Source organism: Salvelinus fontinalis, chromosome 23 (genome assembly GCF_029448725.1).
Source record: "Salvelinus fontinalis isolate EN_2023a chromosome 23, ASM2944872v1, whole genome shotgun sequence".
NCBI lineage: Eukaryota > Metazoa > Chordata > Actinopteri > Salmoniformes > Salmonidae > Salvelinus > Salvelinus fontinalis.
Genome location: NC_074687.1, coordinates 30,152,943 through 30,177,700, shown reverse-complemented (window position 1 = coordinate 30,177,700; position 24,758 = coordinate 30,152,943). Strand labels below are relative to the sequence as shown.

The window sequence follows — 24,758 nt, the reverse complement described above, 5'->3', positions numbered from 1 at the left end:
AATATAATATTTTAAACATTATTATTCTCTTGGAACTTTTTGTGTGTATTGTTTGCTGTTATGTCTGATTGTTTTGTTTAATTGCTTTGTTGGTTTTTGGTGTTGTTGTTTGGGCAATATATACTGAAGAAAAATATAAACACAACATGCAACAATTTCTACGATTTTACTGAGTTACAGTTAATATAGAGAAATCTGGCAATTTAAATGAATTCATTAGGCCCTAATCTATGGATTTCACATGACTGGCAATACAGATATGCATCTGAGGGGCGTGGATCAGAAAAGCAGTCAGTATCTGCTGTGACCACCATTTGCCTCATGCAGCATGACACCTCATTCACATAGAGTTGATCAGGATGTTGATTGTGGCCTGTGGAATGTTGTCCCACTCCTCTTCAATGGCTGTGCGAAGTTTCTGGATATTGGCGGACCTGGAACACGCTGTCGTACATGTAGATCCAGAGCATCCCAAACATGCTCGAATGTTGACATGTTTGGTGAGTATGCAGGACATGGGAGAACATTTTCAGCTTCCAGAAATTGTATAAGGATACTTGCGACATGGGACCGTGCATTATCATGCTGAAACATGAGGTGATGGCGGCGGATGAATTGCACAACAATGGGAATCAGGATCTCGTCACGGTATCTCTGTGCATTCAAATTTCCATCGATAAAACACAATTGTGTTCGTTGTCTGTAGCCTGCCCACACGATAACCCCACCGCCACAACTGGGGGCACTCTTTCACAATGTTGAAAACAGCACACCGCTTGCCCACATGATGTCATAAACATGGTCTGCGGTTGTAAGGCTGATTGGACGTACTGCCACATTTTTCAAAATTATGTTGGAAGGGGCTTATGGTAGAGTAATGAACATTAAATTCTCTGGCAGCTCTGGTGGACATTCCTGTAATCAGCATGCCAACTGCACGCTCTCTCAAAACTTGAGACATCTGTGGCATTGAGTTGTGTCACAGAGCTGTACATTTTAGAGTTTCCTTTTATTGTAGAGAAATAAGCTTTTGTGCATATGGAACATTTCTGGGATCTTTAATTTCAGCTCATGAAACATGGGACCAACACGTTACATGTTGCATTTCTATTTTTGTTCAGTGTAAAAATATGTTTCCCATGCCATAAAGCCCATTTGAACTGAACTGAATTGAGAGAGAGAGAGAAAACGAGAGAGCAAGAGAGCTAGGGGAACCCTGGACCATTGAAAACAGCAACCCATACAAGGACCTGTACTCAGTAATCTAATTCACTGAAAGACTTCAATCGCTCCTTTGAAATTCTGACCACAGGACCCTTCTAGCACAGTCTCAGATATAGGCTATGTTAAAACTGTGATGTGAAAAGAAAATCGAGCCTGCAAGTTCAATATGGAACTACTTCCAAAAGGGTTAACAGTTTCAAACATTGGATGTTTTCTAAACATAATGTTGTGCCAACTGAATAGCTGCATCTATGGTAACTAAAATAAGCAAATAGATCTGATAGTGATATCACCCTTATCATCCAGTGACTTCAAATAACCTCACTAAATCCACAACACTGATTTGTAAAGTGCATTTTAAGTCACAATTAACTCCAAATAATGCCATAAAGTGTAAAGGTCCCCTGTTTTATATTGCAATTTCATGCCAACACCTTTCTTTTATTCCTTTCTGATATTCGAATGAGGACAGAAACTGCACCATTTGGCTTGATGGTTATCTAGGGATGAGGATGCACTTGAAGCTATGCTGTTTGAAGGGGAGATTAACAGCCAGATCATTGAGTGAGTGGAGGACTATAAATACCTAGGAACGAACCATCATTCACAACAAGCTCTCCTTCAAAAGGAACACCAAACAGATTCACTCTAAATGTCAACAATGGCTGTTCTTTTTACAGAAATCTAGGCAGTTTAATGTACACCCTTCCATCCTCCAAGCATTTTATAAATGCTTTATAGAATCCACCCTAGCGTTTAATATTGTGCGGTGGTTTGGTGCTCTATGAAACACTAGTTAGAGCCCATTGTAATAAAAAACAGTGGGAAGGTCATTGGAGACAGCCAGAAACCCCTTAGTGACATCTATAAAAAAAACAAGGAAGAAGGGGGAACAAATAGCCTTGAACATTATGCACATACTCCATGACCAGTACAGTCCCTTACCCTCCGGACGCAGATATATGACCAGTACAGTCCCTTACCCTCCGGACGCAGATATACTGTAGATCTGTCATACAATTCTAAGAGAGCAGCTTCTCGTTTTAATAGATTTGTTTATATATGTGTATATATAGCCTGTGATTGCATAGATTGCTTCTAATCTAATCTGTTATACTGTTAATGTTTCTGTGTTCTATTTTGCTATGTTGTTGTGTCTTGTATGTATCACCCCGTCACCGCTCATGAAGTTCCCTCTTAGGGAATAAACGTTTTTTGAATTGAATACTAGGGAAACATGAATGACAGGACTTTTACTGAATATATTTTGTGATAAAAGACTCTTCAGTATGCATAAGATTAATCTAGTCTTACTATCCACGGCTTGAAGTCACCATGCTTGGTGGAGAAAATCTCACTTTTTCTGTCGTTCTGACTAAATGGAGTACAGCTACGACCGGAAGTTACTTTTTTGTAGCAGGTAAGGACAATTAACGTGGCAGGTTAGGATAATTAACATGGCAGGTTAGGAGACTTAGGTTAAGGTTAGGAAAAGGGTTAGGGTTAGCTAAAATGCTCTCCTAACCTGCTATGAAAAGTCACTTCCGGTCATGGCTGTACTCTCTCTAGCCACAACCCTTTTCTGTGGCACGTTATATTACAGTAGCTTTATGCCAGTGTAACAACAGTGTAATATCATACTGTTACAGATTGGTGAGTAAAGTGGTAAAACAAATAGTGGAACTGTGGAATTGCGAAACCTCATTATTGAAGATTCCCAGCAGTACAAGCTGTTATTCCACAGTAGCATCTCTAGTAGTGTTGAGGCTAAAGGCCAGCGTCCCAAATGGCACCCTATCCATTATGGGTCCTGGTCAATATCAGTGCACTAGGGAATAGGGTGCCATTTGGGACTTAAGCCAGCTTTCATCCGGCTAAGTGCAAACTGTCTTATCAATCATTGCAATACTAGAGAATGTCCTCAAAAGAAATCTCTGTGGAAAGTACACCAATACATCACAAAACTGTCTAAAAGGCTATTTTATTGTGTTACATTCATTTAGAACATCTTCAATACCGAATCAACAGCATAACTTTGTAGGTAATTATACATCTATAATAGTATGTGCATTGTCATAACATAAAATACATTTTAAAATCATATAACTTTTAAAAAGAACATACAAATTAAACAGTTTTTATTAGCAACAAACACACAGCCTCACCTGGAGCAAGACAGTTGTTAAATTAAACCTATCTACAGAAATAAATGTTAAAATAATGACAACACACTGTCAACAACAGGGTTTTACTGTGGTCATGATGTTACACATTTGTGGGTCACTTATTATTAAGGCATGGGAAAGTTAAGTGAGGTAAAGTAGTACACTTAGTGACTTGTCCATTAACAAGTGCTTGGTGACAGGAAGACTTACAGTGTGTATACTAACAGAGATGAAGCGGAGTTATACTCTGCCCAAAATCTGTCCATGAAAATAAGCACACAAAGTAAGGAATGTTTGTATGGAGGCCAATCAGAGTGTCTAATTTGGTCATCAAAAAAATGTTTGCTAATTGATGCTTATTTGATTAAATATTTGTTTCTTGATGCTTCAGTTGTTACGAATGCACTGATATAAGTGGATGCACGTGGCATTTCGGGCTACTTTGAGTTGTGCCTGTGTCATAGAGATAGATAGATAGAAGACTCATCACAGATATACGCTTTGGCATATAGTATATGCTTTAGCATGGACATTGCCTTTGAGGGCTTCCACCATTTTAAAGTAGTCAATTGGGTGGGAATTCCTATGAGTTGGGAGTCCAAGCTCTGTTGCAGCCGGCCGCGACCGGGAGACCCATGGGGTGGCGCACAATTGGACCAGCGTCGTCCGGGTTAGGGGAGGGTTTGGCCGGCAGAGATGTCTTTGTCCCATTGCGCACCAGCGACTCCTGTAGCGGGCCGGGCCCAGTGCACGCTGACACGGTCACCAGGTGTATGGTGCTTTCTCCGACACATTGGTGCAGCTGGCTTCTGGATTAAATGAGCATTGTGTCAACAAGCAGTGCGACTTGGTTGGGTTGTGTTTCAGAGGATGCACGGCTCCCGACCTTCGCCTCTCACAAGTCCGTACGGGTGTTGCAGCGATGAGACAAGACTAACTACCAATTGGATACCACGAAATTGGGGAGAAAAAGGCGTAAAAAAAAATAACAAAAAATAATAATAACAAAAATAAATATATAATAGAACAGATACAAAGATGAGTCCTCTATCTCTTTGGCCTGTTGTTCACACACATATCTGCCCTTTCATTGGCTAGAATGGCCTCACCTGATCTGGCTTCCTCCTTCATCTTTGAGGACATATATTTCTATTGGCACAGCGGTCACTTGTCTATCTTGTCAATATAATATACAATCTTTGATACTAATGTGGTTCATAGGGAAATTCCTTCTGCTGCCATTGGTTCCTCTTGCTACTGGACTGTCCTATTAATAAACTGCAGGTTGATTGGGGTAGCAGGGACAAGAAGGGTTCTTGTGATTGGCTTAACTGTGGCTCTGGCAGGATCTGCGCGTATTTCATAGTGTTTTATCAACTGGGAGGATAGAGAGAGGAAAACATGTTGACATTAGTATGTTATTGTCCTAGTCTGAGAGAATATCAGCTATCCATGTGTTCAATGGAAAGATATATACTGTACATAATAGATAAAAGGAACAAAAACTCATGAATTACACAATAACCTAGAAATATGAACTCTCCTAATTGGGAAATGAATGACAAAGTTATATCACAATGTGTCTTGACAGTTGAAACATTTACAGTAAATAGATCATGTAAAAGTCATTGTTTTATCCTATTATTGAACTGTCTCTGAAACAATACAACATATGAGAACACTATACAGGATTTGAAAGGCTGGAGGTTTGAAAGTACAACTCCTTCCAACAATCCAAGTTAAGTTAATGATTATATATTCCTTGCCGGCAGGCAGATTCATGGTATCACCATGTATCCAGATGGGATGAATAAGACCAAAGGTGAAGGTCTGGTCTGCCATGTTTTCCTTCCAATGCCAAAGCTAACAGAGGAACACCACAACAAGTTGAACCAGATTCTACAAGACTGTTACTACAGACTAGAGCAACACTAACTAACTTACTCAATGTCCTGGTTTTGTGGCTAAACAGTAGGTTAAACTTACTGTAGCTTTAACCTCTCAACCCTCTAGAGTCACTGTCAAATGAAATATGAAAATTGGTGTAGGAAATGTATTATAGACAGAAAATGCTGTATTGACCCCTGACCATTACCAGATGCAGAAAATCTAGCTTCGTAACAAGTGGTCAGCATCCCAAGCCTCTATTACAGTCCTACATAACAACAGAAGAATGCTGTTTAATGAAGGGTAGCTACTGCAGGGGTAGCTGATGCTATAACAGTACTATACAACTACAGAACAGGCCTGGAAGTCTTACCCTTGAGAGGATGAGGTACATCTCCAGCTCGGCCACCCTCCGGCCCAGGCAGGCCCGGACCCCGAAACCGAAGGGCACTGAGCCGAAGGGGTGCTGGTTCTTCTTGTCTTCCCCCCGGCCCCCACGGAGCCAGCGCTCTGGCAGGAAGGCATAGGGCTCCGGGAACACTGTCTGGTCATAGGACACGGCATAGTGACACAGGTGGAACAGGGTCTGGAACAGAGAGATGGAAAGAAAGGAGGAGAGAGAAGTGATGAGGGAGAGGACAGAAGAGAGGAGAACAGTCAAACATAGTCGCTCTCTAACTCTGATTAGTCGTATACTGTATAACTGTTTGGTATGAGCGATATTGACAAACCAAAACTCTACCTTGGATTTGAACTAAATAAAATATTGAATGGTGAAAGTGCATGTATATCTCTGGATAAAACTGAATATACACGTGTGATCGGATCTCCTCTACATACAGGATGAAAAGAAAAGTAGTTCAGTTCACCAACAGCAACCATTTCCAACAGTACAAGATGACAAAAGTAAAACTCACATTTTTGGGGAAGAGGTGGTCCCCCACAACTATCTCATTTTCCACATTGATGCGGGCATTTCCAGGTACTACTGGGTACATCCTGAGGAGGGAGTATACAAGAAAGTCACTAGGAGTGGAGAGTGTAGTGGAGTTTGTTTCGACTGCAGAGTTCATGCTAGAATATAGCGCTATGTGGTACATCTTCGAGAGAGAAAGGGATTGGCTCCATTTGACTAATTAACAAGAAATAAATCATTTAAAAAAAAAACTATACATAAGCACATTGGCGTATAATGAATTTAACAACTCATTATAATTCATTATGAAGACCTCATTATGAATATAATAACTTTAATAACCCCTTATTCATTTTATTAATTAGTGAATTTACTGAAAATGACCTGAGTGGGGATGACAGATGACTAACAACGTACCGTAGTGTCTCCCTGACAACAGTCTTAAGCCAGGGCATTCTGGCGATGTCATCACTAGTAGGCACCTTGTCCCCCGGGCAGACACTGATCACTTCCTGGTACAGCTTCTCCTGGATCTCTGGCTCCAGGGCCATGTGGTACAGAGACCATGAGATGGTGTTGGACGTCTGGAGCATCCAAAAACAATTACAATAGGAATAGGTTGTAAGCTAATAATATTGTACTGATACTGTTATGCTGCTGTTGTAACTGTACATGACGTAGGTAGCTAATGTGGTTATGTTGCAAACGGTCATTCAACCAATCACAACCTAAAGTGGCTGAAATTAAGAAAAAAATGCCCCCTTCCCCACCTGTTTCCACCCTGTGAAACAGCTCCTCACTGGTATTTTAAGACACACACACCCCTCCTCACCGTGTCGACCCCAGCCAGCAGTAGCTCAGTGATGGAGCCCAGTATCTCAGTGACAGACATCTGTTCGCTGACAAGGAGGTGTGTGAGGTACTCTCCCTCTACCGGCTGGCCCAGACGCACCCTCTCCTGGATGTCCTCCATCTTCTGACGCACCTGCTTTTCCGCTGCATGGGGAGAGAGCAGAGGTCAGAGGATATAGCAATCAGCACAAAGACAATATAGATGCTTAGGGTGAGTCTCAAGTCTTTTCTCAATTCCTTGTGTAGCAGATAGGGATCTGTGAAACTCACTCCTCAGCCTGAAGTGTCCCACTTGCTCTGCAGAATAGCTTGCGTTTCGGTGGTACAACTGGGTAAGACGCTTCAGGAGGGCAGTTACAGGTGTTTGCAAGTGAGAGGTACTGTGTTCAAGCCTCATAATGAGCTGAATCAGGAGAAAGTAGGACTGGCTAAGCAAGCAGTGTGACATCCTTTACACTTGCATCCTCTATCCTCGCCTTCTTCTCAAACCATCAAACAAGAGCAAGGAGGGCATTGGATGTTCTTCTCCCCCCTCACCTCCCTCTGCTGTTCTGAGGAGGAGGCAAGGAGAGGAAGCGAATAATCGAGGAAAGACTTCACCTCTGCTATGGACCTGAGTCATGATGGATGTTATTTTTGCTCATGTAGGATATCTGCCACTAGATGGCGATATAATACAATGTAATATGACAGCCTATCATGCACCCTGAGCTCAACCCAACAAGCCAAGGATTGTCAGTGTGAACTTTGCTTATTGGGGCAAGTCTCTAGCCAGCAGCAGTGCACCTGTTTGATTTGCTTAGAGCTGAAACACAGCCATTGAACTTTTGAAACCTCTGCTGAAACTAAAGGAGACAGTATTGTAGGGTATGTGAGGGCACTCACTCCTTTTACATGAGAAATCAAATCAAATGTTATGTCACATGCTTCGTAAACCCGGTGTAGATTAACAGAGAAATGCTTACTTACTGGTCCTTTTTGAACAATGCAGAGATAAAGATGAAAAAAAATGTAAATAGTGACACAAGGAATAAATACACAGTGAATAACAATAACGAGTAAAAATGTATTTGGCTATTTACAGGGAGTAACAGTACCGAGTCGATGTGCAGGGGTAGCTATGTACAATTAGGTAGGATTAAACTTACTAGGCAACAGGATAGCCAATAAACAGTAGCAGCAGCGGGTAGCCATTTAATTAGCTATTTAGCAGTCTTGTTTAGCAGTCTTATGGCTTGGGGTTATAATGCTGTTCAGGGTCCTGTTGGTTCCAAAGTCAGTGCACTGGTATCGCTTGCTGTGAGGTAGCATGAAGAACAGTCTATGGCTTGGTTGGCTGGAGTCGTTGACCATTTTTTTGGCATCGCTCTGACACCGCCTGGTATTAAGGTCCTGGATGGCAGGGAGCCTGGCCCCAGTGATGTCACCACCCTCTGTGGCGCCTTACGGTCGGGTGCCTTGCAGTTGCCGTACCAAACGGTGAGGCAGCCAGTCAAGGTGCTCTCAATGGTGCAGCTGTAGAACTTTCTGAGGATCACTACAGCCCTGTTGATGTGGATGGTGGCATGCTCGCCCCTCCATTGCCTGTAGTCTACGATAAGCTCCTTTGTCTTGCTGACATTGAGGAAGAGGTTGTTGTCCTGGCACCACATTGCCAGGTCTCTGACCTCCTCCCTATAGGCTGTCTCATCGTTGTCAGTGATCAGTCCTACTACCATTGTGTCATCAGAAAACTTGATAATGGTGTTGGAGTCGTGCGCAGCCACGCAGTCGTGGGTGGACAGGGAGTACAGGAGGGGACTAAGCACACACCCGATGGGCCTATTTAAAGGTCTTACTCACATCGGCTACAGAGAGTGAGATCACAGTCATCTGGAACAGTTCATGCTCTTATGCATGGTTCAGTGTTGCTTGCCTTGAAGCGAACATAGAAGGCATGTAGCATATCTGGTAGGCTCGCGTCGCTGGGCAGCTCGCAGCTGGGTTTCCCTTTGTAATCCGTGATAGTTTGAAAGCCCCGCTACAGGCATAGTAGAATTCGATCTTAGTCCTGTATTGATGGTTTTCCTGTTAGATGGCTTGTCGGAGGTGTTAGCGGGATTTCTTATAAGCATCCGGATTAGTGTCCCACACCTTGAAAGCGGCAGCTCTAGTCTTTAGGTTAGTGCGGATGTTGCCTGTAATCCATGGCTTCTGTTTGAGGTATGTACGTACGGTCACTGTGGGGATGATGTTGTCGAGGAACTTATTAATGAAGCCGGTGACTGATGTGGTAAACTCCTCAATGTTAATGGATAAATCCCGTAAAATATTTCAGTGTGTGCTAGCAAAACAGTCCTGTAGTTTAGCATCCGCTTCATTGAACCTCTTCCGTATTGAGCGGGTCACTAGTACTTCCTGTTTGAGTTTTTGCTTGTAAGTAGGAACCAGGAGAATAGAGTTATGGTCTGATTTGCCAAAGGGAGAGCGAGGGAGGGTCTTGTGTACGTTTCTATAAAGGTCATCTAGGGTTTTGTCACCTATAGTTGCACAGGTGACATGCTGGTAAAAATGACGTAAAGCAGATTTTAGTTTCCCTGCATTAAATTCACTGGCCACGAGAAACAATGCCTCTGAATGTGCATTTTCTTGTTTGTTTATGGCCATTTACAGCTCGTTGAGAGCGGTCTTAGTGCCAACATCGGAAAGTGTGCAATGTGTATGTTGTTGCTAATGATGTAACATAACATCAACAACATTAACACATTGTACCATTCGCATGTTTCACATGCGAAACGAGTGAGTGCCCTCCAAATATACCCTTCATCCCTCCCCTCACTTGCATGCATGTAGTAGAGGTTACTTAAGTTCATGGCTATGTGATGATGTGTTACGTTGTGAAGTTTTACTGTGTACCTTTTTAAACTATTTTCTATACGTGATGGAGCATGTGGTGCAAAACTAATTTCTGCGCAAATGTGAAACATAGCATGATTCATTCTGGAAATCAAGGCTTCTGGATCACTCACCAACTTTGAAGAGGTGATCCCAGACAGCCACAAAATGTTTCCAGAAGGGGAGGTAGGGCCAGGTGGACTTGGGGAAGAGAACGATGATGGGGGAGAGGCGAAACATCTCTCCTACTGAAACAATGAACTTCTGGGTCTCTTCAGGAACCTCCTCATTCAGACAGCCCATACGGGTCTCAAACAGCACAGAACAGATCCCTGAGGACAGAGACAAACAACGGTAGCAGTTTAATTGTATATAGATTAGATAGATCTACACTTTATTGATATCCAAAGGCATCAAATTCAATGCCGTTAGAGAAATTAGCAGGTATTTACTTAGAAAGTGCATGGTAAAAGGGTAATTACACAGTTATAACCTATGAATTACTTGTTTGTTTCTTTAGGACCAGATCATGAGTATGATGACATTATGTGAGGTTAAAGGGTACATTACAGCATCAGGATGGCAGTTTACAGAGTGTATGGCGGTGATGATGTCACATCATACAATCGCGATATGCGAGCAAAGACCATAGTATGTATCGATAACAGGGGTGTCAAACTCCTTCCATGGAGGGCCTAGTGTCTGCGGGTTTTTCTTTCAATTAAATTCCTAGACAACCATGTGAGGGGAGTTCTTCACTAATTCATTACCTTAATTCATCAATCAAGTACAAGGGAGGAGAAAAAACCCACAGACACTGTCCTCTGTGGAATGAGTTTGACTCGTGATCTAGAACATCCAGATAAACATGTTTCATCTCTGCTGCCCTTGACCAAATGAATACACTGTCCTTCAAAATTATAATAAGAACTGCCTACCTAACAAGGTAGTCAAACGATCAGCTACTCAGTATCTCCTCAACTGCCAAGGCTAAAGATCACTATGCAATTACTTCAAGGTCATCCCTTTCTAACAGATATAGCCATCCACAACCCTCACAATGCACCTTGTCCTTTCACATTCACACCTTTCTCCCAATTCACAGAAAACAGATACCAAAGACACAGAAACACTTGCACCTGTGCCAGAACGTAGAGTCAAAATGACCTAATTATAAGATCATGATGAGGGCAGCTTTTTAATACTTCATGAAGCAGATATCAGTTCCTCGATTGTTCTAAGATTTTCCTTTTTAATGACTAGACAAGGGGTATTCAAATCTTACCCTACGAGGTCTGGACTACTTCTGGTTTTCTGTTCAACCGTATAATTAATTGCACCCACTTGGTGGTCCCTGATTAGGTCCCTGATTAGAACAGAATAATTTTAAAAAGCAGTGGAACTGGCTTAGAGGTCCAGATTTGAAACTGATGGGGACTAGAAAATTATTACAGACAGTCATTTCCTCTTAACCTTCAAAGGCGAACTTGTAGAGTTCACCAGCCAGGTCGTTCACCATGACCCCTTCTCCCTTGGTCTCCCTGAGCCATGCCACCTTGTCTATGAAGTCTGTGACAACGTCATTGATGGCGTTGGTGTAGGCTGAGACATGCTTGGGCTTCAGCATCCGCGGGTTCAGGATACTTCTGATCCGCTGCCACTGAGCACCCATCCTGTAGTATAGACACAAACAGAATCATGCTTTAACATGGAGAAGAGATGCATTGTATAGTACTTTGAAACAAAGAAGAACTGTTTCAGAGAGAACATGCAAAACACCCATAGGTAGGCAAACCCTCATGTGTGCTGTTTTCCATTGTATCTGAGCTCCATTTACATTTAATCTAACATTTCTACCTTAGACAACTTGTTATGTACAGAGGTAGGATCTTCATTTGATCAATCTTTTGTTGCCTAGAATTTTCCCCACCACAGGAAATGCAGATTTGTGATTTAGATAAATTCACTGAAAACCAACACTTTATGCCACTTTACCTGTAATTTCAACTTGTTGTGCCAACTTGTGACAGAGTGATGTACCACTGACATATTGTTGTGTGCAAAAAGTGACACAATCGATTTGAGCTGGATGTGTCAATGGGTTTGTACATGCATAATCTATGACCAGAATAACTATTTTACCTCATTTAGCCACAAAATCCCTAGTTTGAAAGCAACTGTTTTTCTGAAAGCAGTGCTGCGCCATTTTCCTAAAATGTGGTCCCACGTGGGCCAGCCCCTAGCGATTTGAGTTCTAGCCAATGAGCCTTAGCCCTTCGCCATTTGAGTGACAACTAGCAAGATGCACACACAGCAGAGCATGAGAGAGAGCAATGACATGGTGCAGATATTTGCACATATGTGACGTAATACGCTGTTTTTCGGGGACCACTTTTGACTTGTGAGCGCTACTTTCAGAACTACTGACTAAAAAGTATTCAAAAGTACCAGATAATCTCTTTAACCTATTCCCCAAATGGAACACAATCCTTTGCTAGTACAACACTGGTTCAAGCACGACATGATGGATCATGCTGAGGTTTTATGTCCTAGGTTGTGTTTCATGTACAGTCTGGCTCATCTAGGCTCTGTACGCAGCCCATGGTTCAAGTGTTTGTGCTTGTCAAATTCTTGCGCATTGTCTTGTGCATGTTCCTACTACTACACTGATATTTCACTGTGGTGTTGGGACAAGCAACACAGGAATAACTACATACCAGTGGAGTGACATTCATACTCCACAAGACTTGCAACCAGAAGACTCTTCCCAGTCCCCATAACCAAAACAAATTCAAGGCAACGCACAGTAATGAAAAGAGCCATGATAACATTAAACTCCTTGCAATCTCAAATCACTCAAGCAAGCAGCCAAAGCAGCAAAATTTGCTTTAAAAAAACAAGTAAAACAACACATCACAGCGCCTCTGACCTAAATAGCTTGTAGCATCTCCCTCCTGACAATATCTGGTATTTGGGCTGAAGTTCAAGATAAGGTGTGCCCTTGGCATTAGGATATTAGGGCCTGTTCAGAGAAAGTAATTGTAAGCAAAGCCTCAGTAGAGTAAGGATTTCAGTCATGCTCCGTATGATATGATAGTCTGCTCAGCTCACTGACTAGCTGATGTCTTGAGAATCTCTCAGGTTGTTTAAAGAACATTGGTGCAGTGACATTAGGATTTCAGAGCCTGCCTCAGTAGATCAAAGTATTATTGATGTATGGAATGTTAGGCTTAAGGGTATGAAGTGTGTATTCTTATTTTAAATGTAGGTAAGTAGTTCTGTCCTTGAGTTGTTACCTACAGTGCATTTGGAAAGTATTCAGACTCCTTGACTTTTTCCACATTTTGTTACGATACAGCCTTATTCTAAAATGCTTGAAATAGTTTTTTTCCAGTGGGTCAAAAGTTTGCATACACTCAATTAGTATTTGGTAGCATTGCCTTTAAATTGTTTAACTTGGGTCAAACGTTTCGGGTAGCCTTCCACAACCTTCCCATAATAAGTTGGGTGAATTTTGTCCCATTCCTCCTGACAGAGATGGTGTAACTGAGTCAGGTTTGTAGGCCTCCTTGCTCGCACACGCTTTTTCAGTTCTGCCCACAAATTGTCTATGGGATTGAGGTCAAGGCTTTGTGATGGCCACTCCAATACCTTGACTTTGTTGTCCTTAAGCCATTTTGCCACAACTTTGGAAGTATGCTTGGGGTCAATGTCCATTTGGAAGACCCATTTGCGACCAAACTTTAACTTCCTGACTGATGTCTTGAGATGTTGCTTCAATATATCCACATCATTTTCCTTCCACATGATGCCATCTATTTTGTGAAGTGCACCAGTCCCTCCTGCAGCAAAGCACCACCACAACATGATGCTGCCACCCCCGCGCTTCACGGTTGGGATGGTGTTCTTCGGCTTGCAAGCATCCCCCTTTTTCCTCCAAACATAATGATGGTCATTATGGCCAAACAGTTCTATTTTTTGTTTCATCAGACCAGAGGACATTTCTCCAAAAAGTATGATCTTTGTCCCCATGTGCAGTTGCAAACCGTAGTCTGGCTTTTTATTGGTGGTTTGGAGCAGTGGCTTCTTCCTTGCTGAGCGGCCTTTCAGGTTATGTCGATATAGGACTCGTTTTACTGTGGATATGGATACTTTTATACCTGTTTCCTCCAGCATCTTCACCAGGACCTTTGCAGTTGTTCTGGGATTGATTTGCTTTTCGCACCAAAGTATGTTCATCTCTAGGAGACAGAACGCGTCTCCTTCCTGAGCGGTATGACGGCTGCGTGGTCCCATGGTGTTTATACTCGCGTACTATTGTTTGTACAGATGAGCGTGGTACCTTCAGGCATTTGGAAATTGCTCCCAAGGATGAAGCAGACTTGTGAAGGTCTACACATTTTTTTCTGAGGTCTTGGCTGATTTCTTTTGATTTTCCTATGATGTCAAGCAAAGAGGCACTGAGTTTGAAGGTAGACCTTGAAATACATCCACAGGTACACCTCAAATTGACTCAAATGATGTCAATTAGCCTATCAGAAGCTTCTATAGCCATGACATCATTTTCTGGAATTTTCCAAGTTGTTTAACATATGGCTGCAATCCCGCTAACGGGATCGATATGACAACAGCCATTGAAAGTGCAGGGCGCCAAATTCAAAGAGCAGAAATCTCATAATTAAGATTCCTCAGACATACATGTGTTTTATACCATTTTAAAGGTAATCTTGTTGTTAATCCCACCAAAGTGTCTGATTTAAAATATGCTTTTCAGCAAAAGCACTACAAACGATTATGTTAGGTCACACCAAACCACAATAAGCTCAGCCATTTTTCCAGCGAAAGATAGCTTTTACAAAAAGCAGAAATTGCTAATATTAATCACTAACCTTTGATGATCTTCATCAGATGACACTCATAGGACTTCATGTTACACAATACATGCATGTTTTGTTTGATAAAGTTCATATTTATATAAAAACAATCTGAGTTTACATTGGCGTGTTACATTCACTAGTTCCAAAAACATCCAGTGATAGTGCATAGAAAACATCGTTTCAACAGAAATACTCATCATAAATGAATATGATAATACAAGTTATACACATGGAATTATAGATATACCTCTCCTTAATGCAACCGCTGTGTCAGATTTCAAAAAAACTTTACGGAAAAAGCAAACCATGCTATAATCTGTGACGGAGCTCAGAACATTAGTAAAATTAGCTGCCATGTTGGAGTCAACAGAAACCAGAAAATTCATGATAAATGTTTCCTTACCTTTGATGATATTCATCAGAATGCATTCCCAGGAACCTCAGGTCCACAATAAATGCTTGATTTGTTCGATAATGTCCGTTATTTATGTCCAATTAGCTACTTTGGTTAGCGCGTTTGGTAAACAATTCCAAAGTCACAAAGCGCGTCCACTATAACGTGACGAAATGTCCAAAAGTTCCGTAACAGTCTGTAGAAACATGTCAAACGATGTATTGAATCAATCTTTCGAATGTTGTTAACATACATCTTGAATAACGTTCCAACCGGAAAATGACATTGACTTCAGTTGAGCGATGGAACGGAGCTGCCTATCACGTGATTGCTCCCAAGTTGTTCAATGCGTGGTCAGCTCATGGCAGTGGTGACTCATTCCTGTCTCCTTCGGCCCCCCCTTCACATTAGAGTCATCAGACAAAGTTCTATTGACTGTTGACATCTAGTGGAAGCCGTAGGAAGTGAAAACTCATCCATATCTCGCTGTAATTTCAATGAGAGCTTGGTTGAAAATCTGCCACCCTCAGAAAAATCCAAACAGGAAGTGGAACTTCTCAGGTTTTTGCCTGCCATATGAGTTCTGTTATACTCACAGACATACTCACAGACATAATTCAAACAGTTTTAGAAACTTCAGAGTGTTTTCTATCCAATACTAATAATAATATGCAAAGACTGAGGAGCAGGCCGTTTACTCTGGGCACCTCTGTGCACCTTTCATCAAAGCTACTCAATACTGCCCCTGCAGCCATAAGAAGTTAAAGGCACAGTCAACTTAGTGTATGTAAACTTCTGACCCACTGGAATTGTGATACAGTGAATTATAAGTTAAATAATCTGTCTGTAAACAATTGTTGGAAAAATTACTTGTGTCATGCACAAAGTAGATGTCCTAACCGACTTGCCAAAACTATAGTTTGTTAACAAGAAATTTGTGGAGTGGTTGAAAAACGAGTTCTAATGACTCAAGCCTAAGTGTATATAAACTTCCGACTTAACTGTAAATGTAGGAAAGCATGTATAAAAAAAGATGTAGTTCTGTCCTTGTTCTTGTCTATTAATGTTATGTATTATGTCATGTTTTATGTTTTGTTTGGACCCCAGGAAGAGTAGCTGAAGCTTTATGGGATCATAATAAAATACGAAATAATCCTGGCTGTGCAATGACAGTAGCCTGATCATAGATTGTACTGTATAGCCAGCACCTACACTCTTAAAACAAATAGTTCCAAAATGGTTCTTCTGCAGTCCCCATGGGAGAACACTTTTTGGTTCCTGGTAGAACCTCTGTGGAAAGGGTTCTACATGGAACCCAAAAGGTTTCTACCTGAAACCAAAAGCGTTCTACATGGAACCAAAAAGGGTTATTCAAAGGATTCTCCTATTGGGACAGCCAAATAACTTTTTGGTTCTAGATAGCACCTTTTTTTCTATGAGTGTGTGACCCTTGTCATGACCATAGGAGTTGGCACGGCCGCACAAACAGATCTGGGATCAGACTACAATGAAAGGGCCTGAGACTGGGTTTCCACTGTCTACTCACTCTGTGAGGGGCCCATAGGCGTGGTTCCTCAGCTCGCGGTAACTCCTCCAGTGGGGCATGTCCATGCGGGTGGGATGGCGGCCCTCCTGTCTCAACACCTGCTCAATCAGCTCAGCACTGGCCACGTTCACTATCACCAAGGGCCCGTACTTTGACTTCCACAGAGGGCCATAAATCTTGCTGTGTTCAATCTGGGGGAGAGGGGAGAAGAGCATAATTGCAGCGTGAGGCCACAGTAAATGCAAAACAATTTATGGAATGGTTTTGATAAATTAGTGCATGCATGGCACATCTGGCTCTTCTGGAAAGTACAGCAAGACATAATAGTCCAAGATGTGAAGATAATAGGTTGAAAAAGGTATAACTGGCAAGGCTAAATAAGTTCAGGAGTAAAAATGTGCTTAACAAGTCACATAATAAGTTGACTGTGTTTAACATGATTTTTTGAATGACTACCTTATGACTAACTTAAATTAAAAAAATCAGACATTGAATATCCCTTTGAGCATGGTGAAGTTATTAATTACACTTTGGATGGTGCATCAATACACCCAGTCACTAGAAAGATAATGGCGTCCTTCCTAACTCAGTTGCCGGAGATGAAGGAAACCGCTTAGGATTTTCACAATGAGGCCCATGGGGACTTTAAAACAATTACAGAGTTTAATGGCTGTGATAGGAGAAAACTGAGGATGTATCAACAACATTGTAGTTACTCCACAATACTAACCTAAATGACAGAGTGAAAAGAAGGAAGCCTGCAACAAGGCACAAAAGTGAAACTGCAAAGAAAGTAGCAAAGAAATTTGCTTAATGTCCAGAATACAAAGCTGTATGTTTGGGGCAAATCCAACACAACACATCACTGAGTACCACTCTTTGTATTTTAAATCATGGTTTTTTTAGGATAAAAATAAATGGAATAGAGCGAAGCACAGGCAAAATCCTTAAGGAAAACTTGGTTCAGTCTGCTTTCCAATAGACACTGGGAGACAAATTCACTTTTCAGCAGGACAATAACCTAAAACACAAGGCCAAATATAAACTAGAATAACCTATTTAAAAGAGCTTGAAGAATATTTTTTATTGACCCAGGGGTGTGAATACTTATGTAAATTAGATATTTATGTATTTAATTTCCATTAAATTTGCAAATATGTATTTAAAAAAAAAAAATTCTCCCTTATGGGGTATTGTGTGTAGATGGCCTTAATTTAATCCTTAATGTAATTTAATCCTTAATCTTCAAGCATGTCAAATTGATATATACATGTGAAATCTCATGAAATATTGCAATTAAGGATCTTCAGAAATCAGTGATTTGGATAACATTTTGGGCATATTCTTAGAAAAATATTGTGAATAATTTAACATCTTTATACAGTATATCTGGCACATCCGGCTTATTTGGCTGTCTATTCTATATCATCGTGAACATTTATGATTTTATTGGGCATTATACAATTATATTTCATACAGGTATGGTCATGGAAAATGTATCCAATAAGACTCCATTAAATTGTTTGGCGGCCATATTAGAAAAAGGCTTCTCAGGGATTAATGCATGAATCCTGTGGTGGCCCTGTATCTACAAATCTTTTTAAAACCCTATTCTAGCTGTGCGGGTGCAATTTGGTGCTTCTATCACTAAAGTTACAATCCATAAACGTAGCTCTCCCACTACATGGAATTCTATGGCTAAACTTCCAATATTCTATTGTCAAATTACTGCACAATATGGGCTATTTTTAAACAATAGTTGTAGCTGGTGCTTTCAAAGTTGTTTTATTATATATCATTTGAAAGGGATTTCATGAACGTTCAGAACCACTTGTCAAACAAAGTGTAAAATGTATCAGGGTTTCTTTTTTTAAAGCAATTTATACGGGTACATCTGATATGTACCCTAGAGGTCAAAGGTCAAAGTCTATTGACCTGAACATTGCGAAAATATGCCTAATGGATAGCTGTGAATCTAAGATTTCCAATTATATATGATTCAACTGTATACATGATAAATAACTTGTTGTATACTGACGTTGTTTGTCAATGGATAAAATACCTATTGGAAAATGTTATGGGATGGAGGGAGGGATGGAGGGATGAAAGCAATCAAACAAAGCTGCCATTGCTACACTGCTATCACACATTTTCCAACTCTATGGACAAAGAGCTTCAAGAAAATCACTATGAAACATCGTCACACCACCCCAAATCAACCTGACCGAAACCCTGGCACATGGACTAGGAGATTAGACATAATAATACGCAACCAGTGTGGTATGACACTAGCAGCTAGGTTTCGCAATGCACTGTAATAACACTGTACAGTACTTACTTGCATTTGATGTGTTGTCTGAAAATACCCTTTCCCGAAAAGCCAATATAAAGATCTCAGAAAGCTAGGCCCATCCAAATCATCCATAGTTTTCTGCTTATTGTTGTCCCCCACGATAGTGGTAGTGGTCGAGGCATCGCGCCGCCTGTCACTAATGTAGGTTAACGTCGGTGTCACTCTTTTAATCCCGTTCCTATTCTCCTGTGTACAAACACGCAGTCCGATCTGTAATAAAGATCTGCTAAACATGTTGACGCATCAATTGTCCTTCCGACTGCTGGAAAGTGTAGTCTGTTATTCTTATCCGTACGACTGAGCTCTCTCATGCCTATTATAATGGCCACTTGTTTTTATCTACTGAGTGAGAGCGCAGCAAGCCATCCAACTGCCACTGTTGTCCTAGTTTTTCAGAACGCTAGTGAACTTTGATACCGTTTATTGTCGGCTATCCATGTGAACTCCCCTTTACCGCCAGAGGAAACCTTTCCCTACAATCCAAGGTTACAGTCAGTGGCTAGAGCTCTATAAATCATCAAAGGGGCTTTAGTTTTTTTTTAGATACCCCTACCAGAGGTAGAACAAAGCACAATCATGTTTTTTCACATCTCTAATGTCTCCCATTTATGAAATGGATGATTGTGAAAAAATATTTAACTGAAAAAGTGTTTAAATTGATAGATACTGTGACACCTCATACCCTCCAACCGTGAGACACAAAGAGACACATAAACTCATATAACCCAATATCAGAAGCTCTGATATTTCTAACATTTGTAATACAAGTAGTCAATACACAAACAAACAGCTTTAGAGTATCTTAATGCATCTTGAAAATTGTCACGACTTCCACGAAGTCGGCCCCTCTACTTGTTCGGGTGGTGTTCGGCGGTCGACGTCACCGGCTTTCTAGTCACCACCGATCCATGTGTCATTTTCGTTTTGTTTTGTCTGTATTACACACACCTGGTTTCAATTCCCATATCATGTTCCTTATTTAACCCTCTGCCATACCTTTCTGTTCTGTCCGTGATTGTTGGTGTCTTAGTGGTTGTTGTAGGTGTTAGTTTGTATGTATTTTCCTTACTTGTTTGTTTTATTGAGTAAACTCAGTTGTTTTGCTCTAACCTGTGTCCTGCGCCTGACTCCGCTACATCTCTGCACCCAATCGCTGACAGAATCACGGACCTTTCAAATGGAGTCAGCAGGTGCAGCCAGCCCTTCTCTCCCAGTAGAGGAGCGCGTCCAGCAGCACGCGACCATGTTACAAAGTCTCGGGACAGCCATGGATCGCGTGCTGCAAACAATGGACAGATGGGAGAGAGGAGGCTTTCCTGTAAATCCTACATCATCACCTCCGCCCGCACCTCAACCTACACCAATGTCCACCCCTCCGTTGTCAGGACCCAGTGTGATTCGGCTCTTGCTCCCGGGAGCGTATGACGGAGCAGCTGCCAGGTGCCAGGGGTTCCTACTCCAGCTGGAGCTCTACCTGGCAGCTGTTCAGCCGGCCCCTTCGGGACGCGAGAGAGTGAGCGCCCTCATCTCCTGCCTGACTGGAAAAGCCCTGGAGTGGGGCAACGCCATCTGGGGAAGGGAAGGCCCGACTCTGGATGACTACGAGGACTTCTCCGGCCGCTTCCGGGCAGTTTTTGATCATCCACATGAAGGGAGAGCGGCAGGAGAGCGATTGTTCCATCTGAGACAGGGGATGAGGAGCGCTCAGGAGTTCGCACTAGACTGCTGGTGCGGGATGGAATGAGCGGGCCCTGATCGACCACTACAGGTGTAGTTTACGAGAGGACGTTCGTAGGGAGCTAGCCTGCAGGGACACCACTCTCAACCTGGACCAGCTGGTGGACTTGTCTATCCGGCTGGATAACCTGTTGGCCTCCCGCGGACGTCTGGATCGGGATCCGTCCGTTCCATTTCCCAGCACCTTGGATCCAACACCGATGGAGTTGGGATGGGCTGCTATGAGGGGGGCCGGAGGGGGGACCATTCCCTGCACCAGTTGTGGCAGCAGAGGGCACACTGCTGGTCGGTGCTGGGGTGGTTCTCCAGGAAGTCGAGGTAGCAGGCAGGGCACTGGCGGGTCATCCCAGGTGAGTAGGCACACAAGTCACCCAGAGCCCCCTGTTGCACACATGTGGTTACCTATAGAATTTCCTGAGTTTTCCCCCCATTCCCAGCATAAGGCGCTAGTAGATTCAGGCGCAGCTGGGAACTTTATTGACCGCTCCTTGGCACATAGATTAGGGATCCCTATTGTTCCTGTTGATGTTCACTACCCTGTACATGCCTTAGGTAGTCGTCCTTTGGGGTCGGGGCTAATTAGGGAGGTCACAGCTCCCATTACTATGATAACGCAGGGGGGTCACGAGGAGAGATTTAGTCTCTTCTTGATCGACTCTCCTGCGTTTCCTGTTGTGTTGGGCCTTCCCCGGTTGGCCTCTCATGATCCTATTATTTCGTGGCAACAGAGGGCTCTCAAGGGATGGTTCTGTCAGTGTTCAGGGAGGTGTGTAGGTGTTTCCTTAGGTGCCACTACGGTGGAAAGTCCAAACCAGGTTTCCACCATGCACATTCCCCCCGAATATGCCGATTTGGCACTCGCCTTCTGTAAAAAGAAGGCGACTCAATTACCACCCCATCGACAGGGGGATTGTGCGATAAATCTCCAAGTAGGCGCTGCACTTCCCAGGAGTCACGTGTATCCTCTGTCACAGGAGGAGACGGCGGCTATGGAAACATATGTTGCCGAATCTCTGGGACAGGGATACATTCGGCCTTCCACTTCACCTGTCTCCTCGAGTTTCTTTTTGTGAAGAAAAAGGATGGAGGTTTACGCCCGTGTATTGACTATCGAGGTTTAAATCAGATTACGGTAAAATACAGTTACCCGCTACCTCTCATCGCCAGTATGACAGAGTCATTGCACGGGGCGCGCTCCTTCACAAAATTGGACCTCAGGAGCGCTTACAACCTGGTGCGTATCTGGGGAGAGGATGAGTGGAAGACAGCATTTAGTACCACTTCTGGGCACTATGAGTACCTCGTCATGCTGTATGGGTTAATGAATGCTCCATCTGTCTTCCAATCCTTTGTGGATGAGATTTTCAGGGTGTAGTGGTGTATATAGATGACATTTTAATATACTCCACTACCCGCGCCGAGCATGTGTCCCTTGTGCGCAGGGTGCTTGGTCGACTGTTGGGGCATGGCCTATACGTCAAGGCGGAGAAATGTCTGTTCTTCCAACAGTCCGTCTCCTTCCTAGTGTACCGCTTTTCCGCGTCAGGGGTGGAGATGGAAAATGACCGCATTTCAGCCATGAGTAATTGGCCGACTCCAACCACGGTAAAGGAGGTGCAGCGGTTCTTAGGGTTTGCCAACTATTACCGGAGGTTTATCCGGGGCTTTGGTCAGGTAGCGGCTCCCATTACCTCCTTGCTGAAGGGGGGACCGGTGCGACTACAGTGGTCAGCTGGGGCGGACAGGGCTTTTGATCACCTGAAGGCTCTGTTTACCTCGACTCCCGTACTGGCTCATCCTGATCCCTCTTTGGCATTCATAGTAGAGGTGGACGCGTCTGAGGCTGCGATAGGAGCTGTGCTGTCTCAGCGCTCGGGTACGCCACCGAAGCTCCGCCCCTGTGCTTTCTTTTCGAAGAAGCTCAGCCCGGCGGAGCGAAACTATGATGTGGGGGACCGAGAGCTGTTGGCTGTTAAGGCTCTGAAGTCGGGGAGGCATTGGCTTGAGGGGGCTAAACACCCTTTCCTCATTTGGACTGACCACCGCAATCTGGAGTACATCCGGTGCGGCGAGGAGAATGAACCCTCGCCAGGCAAGGTGGGCCATGTTTTTCACCCGCTTTATTTTCACCCTATCCTACAAACCAGGTTCCCAGAACGTTAAGGCAGACGCACTGTCCCAGCTGTATGATACAGAGGAACGGTCCACAGATCCCACTCCCATAATTCCAGTTTCTCGCCTGGTGGTATGGGAGGTGGACGCGGACATCGAGCAGGCGTCACGTGCAGAGCCCACTCCCCCTGAGTGTCCAGCTGGGCGTCTGTACGTTCCGTTTGATGTCCGCGATCGTTTGATCTGTTGGGCTCACACGTCACCCTCCTCTGGTCATCCTGGCATCGGTCGGACAGTGCGCTGCCTTGCTGGGAAGTACTGGTGGCCCACTTTAGCTAAGGACGTGAGGGTTTATGTTTCCTCCTGTTCGGTATGTGCACAGTGCAAGGCATCTAGACATCTGCCCAGAGGGAAATTACAACCCCTTCCCGTTCCACAACGACCGTGGTCACACCTATCGGTGGATTTCGTGACGGATCTTCCCCCGTCGCAGGGTAACACCAGGATCCTGTACGTTGTGGATCGGTTTTCTAAGTCCTGCCGTCTCCTCAACCAGGATGGGGGTAGGTTTCTGCGGTCCTATTGCCAGGACCGGCCGGGGGAGTGGGCGGTTTACATCCCCTGGGCGAAGATGGCTCAAAACTCCCTCCGCCACTCCTCTACCAACCTATCACCGTTTCCGTGTGCTGGGTTATCAGCCGGTCCTGGCACCATGGCATCAGAGCCAGATCGAGGCTCCTGCGGTGGATGAATGGTTTCGGCACTCGGAGGAGACATGGAACGCTGCCCATGTGCGGCTACAACGGGCCGTCAGGAGGCAAAAGGCGAGTGCCGACCGCCACCGCAGTGATCGCGTCTGGCTCTCGGCCCTTCACCTGCCCCTTCACCTGCCCTGCCGGAAGCTGGGTCCACGGTTTGTGGGGCCATTTAAAGTCCTGAGGAGACTGAACGAGGTTTGTTATAGGTTACAACTCCTCCCTGATTATCGTATTATGTTCCATGTGTCTCTCCTCAGGCCGGTGGTGGCTGGTCCGCTCCAGCAGTCTGAGGTGCGGGAGGTTCCTCCGCCCCCTCTGGACATCGAGGGGGTCCCGGCGTATACCGTACGAGCCATCATGGACTCAAGGCGTCGGGCGAGGGGTCTTCAGTACCTCATGGAGTGGGAGGGGTACGGCCCGGAGGAGAGATGCTGGGTACCGTTGGAGGACATCCTAGATCATTCATTGCTACAGGAGTTTCACCATCTCCACCCGGATCGCCCTGCGTCCCGTCCTCCGGGTCGTCCCCGAGGCCGGTGTTGGCACGCTGCTGGAGCCGCGCATCAAGAGGGAGGTACTGTCACGACTTCCGCCGAAGTCGGCCCCTCTCCTTGTTCAGGTGGTGTTCGGCGGTCGACGTCACCGGCTTTCTAGTCACCACTGATCCATGTTTCATTTTCGTTCTGTTTTGTCTGTATTACACACACCTGGTTTCAATTCCCATATGATGTTCCTTATTTAACCCTCTGGCATACCTTTCTGTTCTGTCCGTGATTGTTGGTGTCTTAGTGGTTGTTGTAGGTGTTAGTTTGTATGTATTTTCCTTATTGGAATATTGCTTGTTTGTTTTATTGAGTAAACTCAGTTGTTTTGCTCTAACCCGTGTCCTGCGCCTGACTCCGCTACATCTCTGCACCAATCGCTGACAGAAATATAGACCTGTAAACACAGAGATACAATAGGTTGAAATATCTACCATGAACAGGCTATTGTTTTAAGAATGTGCAAAAATGTCCAATTAAGCATTTCAAAAACACTCCCCCATCTACTCACAATACCCTAT

At 43.7% G+C, this 24,758-nt stretch overlaps 1 protein-coding gene across 1 annotated transcript; it reads right to left on the bottom strand.

Annotated features, from left to right (window-relative positions):
• Nucleotides 1-3,189: 3,189 nt before the first annotated feature.
• Nucleotides 3,190-19,535, bottom strand: LOC129821103 (sterol 26-hydroxylase, mitochondrial). Its single transcript, XM_055878400.1, has 9 exons — nucleotides 19,074-19,535; nucleotides 16,736-16,926; nucleotides 11,392-11,591; nucleotides 10,053-10,250; nucleotides 7,025-7,188; nucleotides 6,610-6,776; nucleotides 6,194-6,275; nucleotides 5,650-5,862; nucleotides 3,190-4,766 (listed from the first exon to the last, which is right to left on the bottom strand). The coding sequence occupies exons 1-9, from the start codon at nucleotides 19,320-19,322 to the stop codon at nucleotides 4,644-4,646; spliced, it is 1,587 nt and encodes a 528-aa protein (XP_055734375.1). The 5' UTR covers nucleotides 19,323-19,535; the 3' UTR covers nucleotides 3,190-4,643.
• Between the last annotated feature and the right edge of the window lie 5,223 nt (nucleotides 19,536-24,758).

Coding starts and splice junctions, on each gene's coding strand:
- LOC129821103 (XM_055878400.1), bottom strand. CDS start 19,322: ATGTTTAGCAGATCTTTATTACAGATCGGACTGCGTGTTTGTACACAG. Junction 16,927..19,073: donor AGACAACACATCAAATGCAA/GTAAGTACTGTA, acceptor CCTCTCCCCCAG/ATTGAACACAGCAAGATTTA. Junction 10,251..11,391: donor CTACAAGTTCGCCTTTGAAG/GTTAAGAGGAAA, acceptor CTCTGTCCTCAG/GGATCTGTTCTGTGCTGTTT.